At 43.3% G+C, this 9,217-nt stretch overlaps 1 protein-coding gene across 4 annotated transcripts in view; it reads left to right on the forward strand.

Annotated features, from left to right (window-relative positions):
* Positions 1 to 8,994, forward strand: part of LOC136424085 (RIMS-binding protein 2-like) — a 42,052-nt gene extending 33,058 nt beyond the window's left edge. Inside the window, exons 30-39 of one of the 4 annotated variants that reach the window (XM_066412511.1) lie at positions 287 to 319; positions 760 to 909; positions 1,440 to 1,593; positions 1,925 to 2,118; positions 2,734 to 2,914; positions 3,314 to 3,426; positions 5,000 to 5,026; positions 5,842 to 5,913; positions 6,206 to 6,340; positions 6,819 to 8,994. In XM_066412511.1, the coding sequence (XP_066268608.1) occupies positions 287 to 319; positions 760 to 909; positions 1,440 to 1,593; positions 1,925 to 2,118; positions 2,734 to 2,914; positions 3,314 to 3,426; positions 5,000 to 5,026; positions 5,842 to 5,913; positions 6,206 to 6,340; positions 6,819 to 6,950 (1,191 nt within the window). In that variant the 3' untranslated portion in view covers positions 6,951 to 8,994. Of the gene's footprint in view, positions 1 to 286; positions 320 to 438; positions 472 to 726; positions 910 to 1,439; positions 1,594 to 1,924; positions 2,119 to 2,733; positions 2,915 to 3,313; positions 3,427 to 4,999; positions 5,027 to 5,841; positions 5,914 to 6,205; positions 6,341 to 6,818 lie in introns of all 4 variants that reach the window. The other 3 variants (XM_066412529.1, XM_066412520.1, XM_066412532.1) reach the window with 3 other exon arrangements.
* The last annotated feature ends 223 nt before the right edge of the window (positions 8,995 to 9,217 follow it).

Raw genomic sequence — 9,217 nt, forward strand, 5'->3', positions numbered from 1 at the left:
AAATTTGTGTAAGTCCAGTTTTTTGTGTTGGCAATTTGCAGTTAGAACTTTTATTCAGAACGACTGCTACCAACATAGATAAACTTTCAAGTGAACAACAGTTACTGTAAATGTTGAAACGTTCACGGTGGTTTCATGTTCAGGGTTTTGCGTTGACTTGTTCTCTGGTGTAACTGAACCTTCTCCCTGCTGCCCAACCCTATAACCAATACAGATTTGGTACCAAACGGCTACCAGCACACGAAGAAGGCTAAAACAGAACAGTTCTTTTCTCCTTCACCGTTAGAAACCTGAGATCCGTCCGTCATTCCGTTCGGAGGTCCACTCTGACGGCAGTAACCGCTCGTGTGTGGTGTGTGGTGCAAATGGCTACCAGAACACAAAGAAGGCTAAAGCAAGATACAATTTCTTTTAACCATTTTCCCCCTCGTACGTTAGAAACCCGAGATCCGTCCATCGTTCCGTTCGGAGGTCCACTCTGACAGCAGTAAGCGCTCATGTGTGGTACAGATGGCTACCAGAACACAAAGAAGGCTAAGGCCACACCAATTTAATTTCTTGGTTAACGGATTTTTATTTTCAAAAAAAAAAAATTTTGAAAAAAAATCATTTTTTCAAAAAAAAATTTTGGGGGGAAAATAAAAATCCGTTAACCAAGAAATTAAATTGGTGTGGCCTAAAGCAAGATACAATTTCTTTTAACCATTTTTCCCCCTCGTCCATTAGAAACCCGAGATCCGTCCGTCGTTTCGTTCGGAGGTCCACTCTGACAGCAGTAACCACTCGGAGCTGTCGGACATCGCGGAGGAGGCTGAGGAGGACCTGGAGGAGGAGGTCCACTCCGACAGCATGAGCATCGATGTCCCGGGGCTGGACCACCCGGCGCAACCCGTACATCTCACAGCAAAGGTACGCTCACAACCGGTACATCTCATAGCAAAGGTACGCACACAACCGGTACATCTCCCAGCAAAGGTACAATGTACATCATTATTAGTTACGCAGCCATGTAAGATGAATATACAATGAATAGTTGTAACCCTAAAGGGAGTTACATATGTATGCCCCAGTGTACCTACATGTACTTACCTACTGTACCTACCTTTATCTCCAGGTCATTTGGGGGACATGAAGATAGAGATTTGTCTCTACTAGGCTCGTCTGTCTCTCTCACTGCAGCTACATGTACATGTAGGCTTTTGAGCAGGTTTAGGGATGCCCACTTCTAATCTTCCAAATTTTTAAGCTCAAACCAACCAGTCCCTTATGCAGCTGTAACATACTCAATGTGCAGCGTCTGTGAGTAACACTCGAGGACAATGTACAGTATTGGTGAGTTACACTTTAAGGCAGTTTACCTTACCTGTGCGCCACAACCCCCTAAAGTTAGTCCCTTCAGCCCAGACGACGTCTAACAGTTCGAGATATCTGTGTTCCAGCTGAGTCACCCCACCAGTGAAGACCCCGGCGCAAACACAGAGTCCGACTTGGAGGAACCTCCGCTGCCGAGCACCAAGGTCAAGCAAGGTCGTCGCGCGTCGCCCACCCAACACTGGAGGGATCAGAGGAGAGGTCACGCCAGCCCCGTGCCAGGTGTGTTTGTTTGTTTGTTTGTTTGCTTGTTTTCACCTTTTTTACTAGTCATTTTAGTGACTTAATGTCAAATTGAATACTGTGCATTTTTTTAATCAATCTTTCAAGCCAATGACTAATGGTAGGGAGTCATAGCTAATATTGTTGTTTGTATGTTTGTTTGTTTACAGACACAAAGCTGCCTGAGAAGATGGCTACAGTTCCGTCTGGGAGTCATATCTAATATTCTTGTTTGTTTGTTTGTTTACAGACACGGAGCTCCCCGAGGAAGATGACTACAGTTCCGTCTGGGAGTCATATCTAATATTGTTGTTTGTTTGCTTGTTTACAGACACGGAGCTCCCCGAGGAAGATGACTACAGTTCCGGCGGGGAGTCGGACGTGACGCTGCGTGACAGCATGGAGGGAGACCGCTCCGCCCCGCGCTGGTTCGTCGCGCTGTTCGACTACGACCCCATGACGATGTCGCCGAACCCAGACGCAGCCGACGAGGAGCTGCCCTTCAGGGAAGGTCAACTCATCAAGGTCAGAACATCCAGTTGATCATGACGTCTTAAAGACAGCATTGAAACCTTTAGGAAGATTGTCTGAAGTAGCTGTCTCCGACTTCTTTCTGTCTGCCTGTTAGTACAAATGTAACTGCTCAGGCCAGGTTTTGGGTGACTGATGGGAAAGGAGCCATTTTTCAAAATGGTGTACTGTAGTTTCATCAGGTTTGTGAATGTCACTGAATAACAACTTGAAGGTTCTTTATTCACAACTATAAGGAAATGATAACAGCTGATGTCTCTCTTTTATCTTCTTCATGGCGATTCTGACTGGTTCACTTTGCACTGCAGCAAGGTGTTACTGCTAACAGTGCGGTCCCATATGTAAAGTCTGGTCACATAACAATAATGCAGTGTATTTTCACATTGTGAATATCTACATTGTACATTGTAAGTCCTGCTCAAAATGACATCCTACAGTACCTCCCACAGACCGATGGATGTATTGTTCCAGGTTTGTGGAGACAAGGACGGGGATGGGTTCTACATGTGTACATGGGGTTTATGTGTTTACTGTTTGTGACAGGTTTATGGGGACAAGGATGGGGATGGGTTCTTTATGGGGTTTATATGTATACTGTTTGTGTTCCAGGTTTATGGAGAAAAGGACGGGGATGGGTTCTTTATGGGGGATGTGGAGGGCAGGTGTGGGGTCGTGCCCTGTAACCTGGTGGAGGAGATCGAGGACGATTACCGACTCCAGCAGCTCAGAAACTCCAACAACGTCCTCTCGCCCGATAAACTGGACTCATTACCGGGGGGGTATCAGAGAGGTGGGTGCAGAGGGTTAGTTAGATAGTTGCTAGTTAGTTAGTTAGCTAGCCGGTTTGTTAGCTAGTTAGTTAGGTAGTTACAAAATGTACAATCATGTAGGTATTGTTGGGGGAGGGAATGAGTGAGTGAGCGAGCAAGTAATGGAGTGAAATGAATGAATGAATGATATTGAATGAGTGACTATGTGTGAGTGAGTGAGTGAGCGAGCAAGCGAGTGAGTGAGTGAGTAAGTAAATGAATGATGGTGAATGTGTGAATGAGTGAAACATATTGGAACGTTGAGTTGGTACATTGTATAAAAGAGAGTAACGAGGCCTAACTAACTGTGTAAAGTGTTGTTTTACTGACATTTCCAAACATTTTGTTATGTTGATGACATTATGTTGTGTTATAAACAGACGACGCCCACATCCAGAATGGGCACCTGTCCCAGCTGCAGTCCCCAGTCCGCCGCATGAGGGCGCTGTTCGACTACGACCCCCAGGAGATGTCTCCCAACGTGGACACAGAGGTAACCCGAGCCTTTCTAGAACATTGTAACCCGATCCTTTCCAGAACATTGTAACCCGATTCTCTCTAGAACATTGTAACCCGATTCCTTCTAGAACATAAGTGACCCGATTCTTTCCAGAACATTGTAACCCGATCCTTTCCAGAACATTGTAACCCGATTCTCTCTAGAACATTGTAACCCGATTCCTTCTAGAACATAAGTGACCCGATTCTTTCCAGAACATTGTAACCCGATCCTTTCCAGAACATTGTAACCCGATCCTTTCCAGAACATTGTAACCCGATCCTTTCTACATGTAGCTCCTGTACATGTATATTACTTCCAAGGTCTCAATGTCCAAGAAGTGTCATCAACAAAATATAATAATGTGTCTTTGTCTTTAAGTAAGATCACACCTACATTTTGTATTTGCTTAGTTGGTTATCGGATTTAAAAAGATAACACTTAAACCTGGAAGATGAACATGAAAACAGAGTTTGAGGGGAAAGTCTGTACCTTTGTACACACAGTTTTCCTCACAGCCCTCTGTTTTCATGTTGACCTCTTGCTAAATTTTTGTTAAAACTTTCCAAAATGTTAGAGAACCAAGTTAGAGAATAAATTAGTGTGGCATAATGAAGGGACTACTGTAAGCTTCCTCCTGAATTTGATGTTGGATCCCTCCATTCCCTATGGTGAACCTGACTTCTTTCTACATACATTGTACTCCCCTTCCCCCTATATGTAGATGTACATGTAGCCATGTGTATGTACATGTATACTTCACTCGACACGCACATCTGCTGAACCCAAACCTGCAGAAGAATTATGAATGTTGTCTGATCTTCTTCCCTCTGGTCTTTCTACATTTCTCCTCTTCTAACAGGGCTCGAAATTCGTTTTGGGAAAAGTTGCACTTAGTAATCTAAAGATCTAGGGGCAGTTTTGGGTGCACAACTTAAAGTCAGGTAGAATGTCAGCAAAACTTGATTACAAACCTTACTGATTCTCTTCCGAGCTTGAAGATGAAATTCTACAGCCGACATCAAATTTTAAAGAAGTTAGTAATGCAACAAAGCTTTTATTTTTTCTGAAACCTAAATGACAATATTAATGAATATTCTGTATACTAGACTACGTGACTGTACAATTTATAGTACCTTTACATGTATGTATGTAACCTACACAAATATCTAGGTGCACCCACAGTCAAAAAGTAGGTGCACAGTTCCAACTTTGATGCACAAATGTGCATTATTATAACATTGTAGCACCCAGCACTGTAAATGCAGAAACGTTCACAGTGGTTTTATGTTCGCGGTTTTCACGGTGACTGTTTCACCGCAAAGATTTTTGCCCAATACTGAAGCAGTATGTGACTACAGCGCTGCCGCATATTTAAAACCACTACAAACACTCCATTTTCGTCTTAGCGCGAAATAAAAACCAGGCAAACTTGGATGCATTTACAGAATTTCGAGCCCTTACTAACATGTAAATCCTGTACATTTCACTTGACTGGACTGCTGTAACCTGTGCATTGATTCTAAATGTCCTCTGTTTCTCTCACTCCCCCCATACTGGCCTGAAGCTGGAGGCTGGTGGGAGCTTTTCTCAGGTGCTAATCATTTGTCTCAAGTTTGCCCCCCTCCCCACTTCCCCACAGGGTGTCACATCAGGGAAAACGTCACTTGTCTTATGGGGTCTTTGATTAATCTCCAAGCAGATCTATCCGTGCCATGGCAAGGGTTTTGATACTTGTTTGCCCTTTTGATACTGCCTTGCCACCGATAGATCTGCTTGAAGTTAGTCTTAGATGCCCTTTTTTGTTGTCCAAGTTTGAATGAAGATTTTTTTTATAGGTAATACACATCTCTGCCCCCTTCTTTACAACAATAAGCTGGCTCAGGGTTTGAACTGCATGTGTGCAATTCAAAAGTGAAGGCTCCTAACTTGTTAACAGTCCTTGTCTAGACCAAGGATACAATGTAATGTCCTTGTCTAGACCATGCTAATGATACATCTCAAGACATGTTTTGCTGTTGTAGGTCTCAGAGGCTCTCAACTTTGACATATAACCCACAATGCATCACACTGCCCATGCCCAGTTCAAACCATGAAACAGCTTATTTGACTATGTTGTTTCAACAGATCAAATTTAATTACAGGATATAAGATTCTTTCAACACAACCCAAAAGACACTCACTGTAGTTGACCCTTGTTTTGTTGGATTAGAGTCTATTCAGGCCTGAGGAAGGTAGCTGAGGAGTCGTTCCAATGACAAAATTGTTCGCACAAAAAAAAGATGGAATTAATCTTTAAGACGTAGCTGTCCTTAAACTGCTAACGTAGCAAAAGACGTAGAAAAGAGGCCACTAGTAGTCAGTTGACGAATGAGTTGAAGTGACGGGTGATTCCCGTGTTTGTTGCAGATGGAGCTTCCCTTCTACCAGGGGGATATCATCGACGTGGTCGGAGAAATGGACGAGGACGGGTTCTTCATGGTGAGGCAAAAACAACTCAATTGATTGATTCTCAGATATTTAGAAAAATGTTGTTTTTGAAGTGGAAGAGCAACATAAAAACAGCCTAAGGAGAAAGTCAATTTGTTGGTTCCTATATATTTTTTAATGGTTGTTCTGAATTGGAAGATTGGTAGACTAAAGTGTTTTTTCTTTAGTGTATATCTTCGGGACTTCAATAGACTCACCTTTTTGAGTTGCTAAACTTGCAACTAGCTGAAAAATCTCAAAATATATGCTGTAAAAACTAACTGTTATTTTCCTGTCACTTCAGGGTGAAATGGAGGGGCGGAGAGGTCTGGTACCGTCCAACTTCCTGGAAGACATAACCACGAGCGACCAGGCCGACAACTATGCACCACAGCCAACCGGACATGACCGGTCATATCGCAGCCCCTCGCACATACAGGTACATATCGCAGCCCCTCGCACATACAGGTACATATCGCAGCCCCTCGCACATACAGGTACATATCGCAGCCCCTCGCACATACAGGTACTGGTGGGCTGGTATAGAAATGTGTGCATGTGTGTCGCTGTGTGTGCGTCTGTGTGTGTGTGCGCGCGCGTCTGTGTGCTTGTGTGTGTGTGTGTGTATGTATGTACAGTTATGTATGATTGACACCCTGTTGTCCATGATTGACATGTGTGATTGACACCCTGTTCTCCATGATTGACATGTGTGATTGACACCCTGTTGTCCATGATTGACATGTGTGATTGACACCCTGTTCTCCATGATTGACATGTATGATTGACACCCTGTTCTCCATGATCGACATGTGTGATTGACAACCTGTTCTACATGATTGACATGTGTGATTGACACCCTGCTCTCCATGATTGACATGTATGATTGACACCCTGTTGTCCAATTTGATTGACAGGACCGTGACATCTCCCCCCAGGCCGACAGGAGAGAAGCGCAGCCGCCCAAGAAGAAGAAAGGACTTCTGTCGAAGGGCAAGAAACTTTTCAAGAAGCTTGGAGGCAGTGTGGAGGGCAAGAGCAAGAGATAGCTACAGCAGCAACATGTCTCCATGGCAACATCGTCTCCATGGCAACTGAATTGACTGTTTCAGGACTGCCCAATGCTATTTATAGAAATATCCATGTATGTCTCAATGGCAGCCAAACTCACAGACTAGGCAGTTTCAAGACTGCCTGAAGTTATTTATAGAATCGTCCATACATCTCCATGGCAACTGAACTTACATAATGGACAGTTTCAGGACTGCCCCACGTTATTCATGTAGAGTTGTCCTCACATGGATCCATGCAGGTATTGCAAGGAAATGATGTAGATTCCTGGAACTGATGCAGTTTCCTGGAAATGTTGCAGTTTCCAGGAAATGTTGCAGTTTGCTGGAAATTTTGCAGTTTACTGGAATATTGTTGTTTCCTGGAAATTTTGCAGTTTGCTGGAAATTTTGCAGTTTCCAGGAAATTTCGCAGTTTCCAGGAAATGTTGCAGTTCCCAAGAAATGTTGCAGTTCCCAGGGAATGTTGCAGTTTCCAGGAAATGTTGTAGTTTCCTGGAAATGTTGCAGTTTCCTGGAAAAGTTGCAGTTTCCTGGAGATGATGCAGTTTCCTGGAAAAGAAGCGGCTTCCTGTGGAGAAAGTGCCAATCCATGCTTTGTGCCATGCAAGTGCCCTCAGGCCTGCTCAACGCCCCGTCATGCATCAGGCGACGCGGGCGGCCTCAGGACCAACGACTGCTTCCCGTACTCTCAGTACTCTTGGTTGCCAATAATTGTTTTTTAAAAGAATTGCCCCAGATTCTGATAATCTGCCCTCTTGAAGAGGATGATGTAAAATTCTCAAAAGGGAAGGTGGAAAACTTCTCGGACATTCGGACTAGGAAAGTGCAATGTTAGTCCTGGGCTGGTAATGTTACGTTACATGTATGTCTGAATAGGAGTAATGTTTATGTTACCGTTGTGTTGTGTTGTTTTCCACTTGTGATTATATTATTTTATTCGTGCACTTTAGGCTAATGTGTTCTCATCAGAGTAAGGTCCTTTGTTAGTTAGTATTCAAGGAAAGACAGTATTCTGTGGCCTTCAGTACAGTAGCCTGGCATCAGGGCATGATTTTAAATGATGTTGAATGAGGACAACAACTGCAGTCTTTTACCACAGTAGCTTATTGTTAATGAGCCTTAGGAGTCTGGGTTGGAGGCTTCTAGACCCAAGAGGTGAGATTAAATGAGTCTGTAATGGAGTCTATGTTAGACTCAACAGAAGTCTAAATTATGAGATTAAATGATGCTGCCGATATCCTCAAAAGCCTGCGGCAGAGGCTAGATAAGTCTAGAAGAGTCTGTTGGAGGCTACAAAAGCTTCTGTGGAAAGAACCTGTAATTTGATGCCTCAGGCGCCTGTATTGGAGGCTACAACGTTATGTATATGAGTTTTAAAGAGTCTGTGATATAGATAAGAATATCCTGTGTTGTAGATTTTATGATTTGTTTGTTTATTTTGAGTCCATCCAGCTTGCCCTCCTCATCTCTACTGCGTGTACAGCCCTGACAGACATGTTCATGTAGATTAGCATGAAAGTTCATCTGAGTTGGTAAAATACATAAGGAGAAATAAACTGTTCTTCAAGTCAACAAATTTCACTCACCGGAATTTCCGACCGAATCTCTCGGTCTTAACCAGCTATCTGACCCAAGTGCTGTAGACACGTTATTTCGCAAGTGTGACGTCGGCACTGGGTCAAAGTTCGTCAGAAGTCAGTACCACCCCCCGTCCCGGTTGATAGAAGGTCGTTGTGCCCTGATGTAGATGGCCCAGTGCCGACGTCACACGTGTGTAATCACGTGTCTACAGCACTTGGGTCAGATGAATCTCTGATGAACACCGAGAGATTCGGTCGAAAATTTCGGTGAGTGATTTTTTTTTAAAGTTTGAGAACAGTCTATTTCACATCTTGTTCATGTAGATGTTAGCTGTAAAACCCACTGGGAAAGAAACAAGGATGTACAAACTCTGCTCGATCTGCTACATTTTCCATTCAGATATCGACAAAATGCAATAAATGTCATGCAGTTGTTCGAAGTGCGGAGTCCAATTGGTCTCTTTACTATATATGAGAATCGCGATCACGGAAAAGACTTTTCATCGTAAAGGAAACCCAAGCAATATTAGAGCCCGAAAATCAGATTTTGAAAGTCAATTTATTTAGTCATTTCTATACATACTTACTTAAACTGACACAATCATAATGTGTAGCGTTGTCCATGGTGCAAAAATACGACGTCGTTGTGATGTGAGTACTCAA

This window comes from Branchiostoma lanceolatum, chromosome 1 (assembly GCF_035083965.1).
Source record: "Branchiostoma lanceolatum isolate klBraLanc5 chromosome 1, klBraLanc5.hap2, whole genome shotgun sequence".
In the NCBI taxonomy this organism is placed as follows: Eukaryota; Metazoa; Chordata; class Leptocardii; order Amphioxiformes; family Branchiostomatidae; genus Branchiostoma; species Branchiostoma lanceolatum.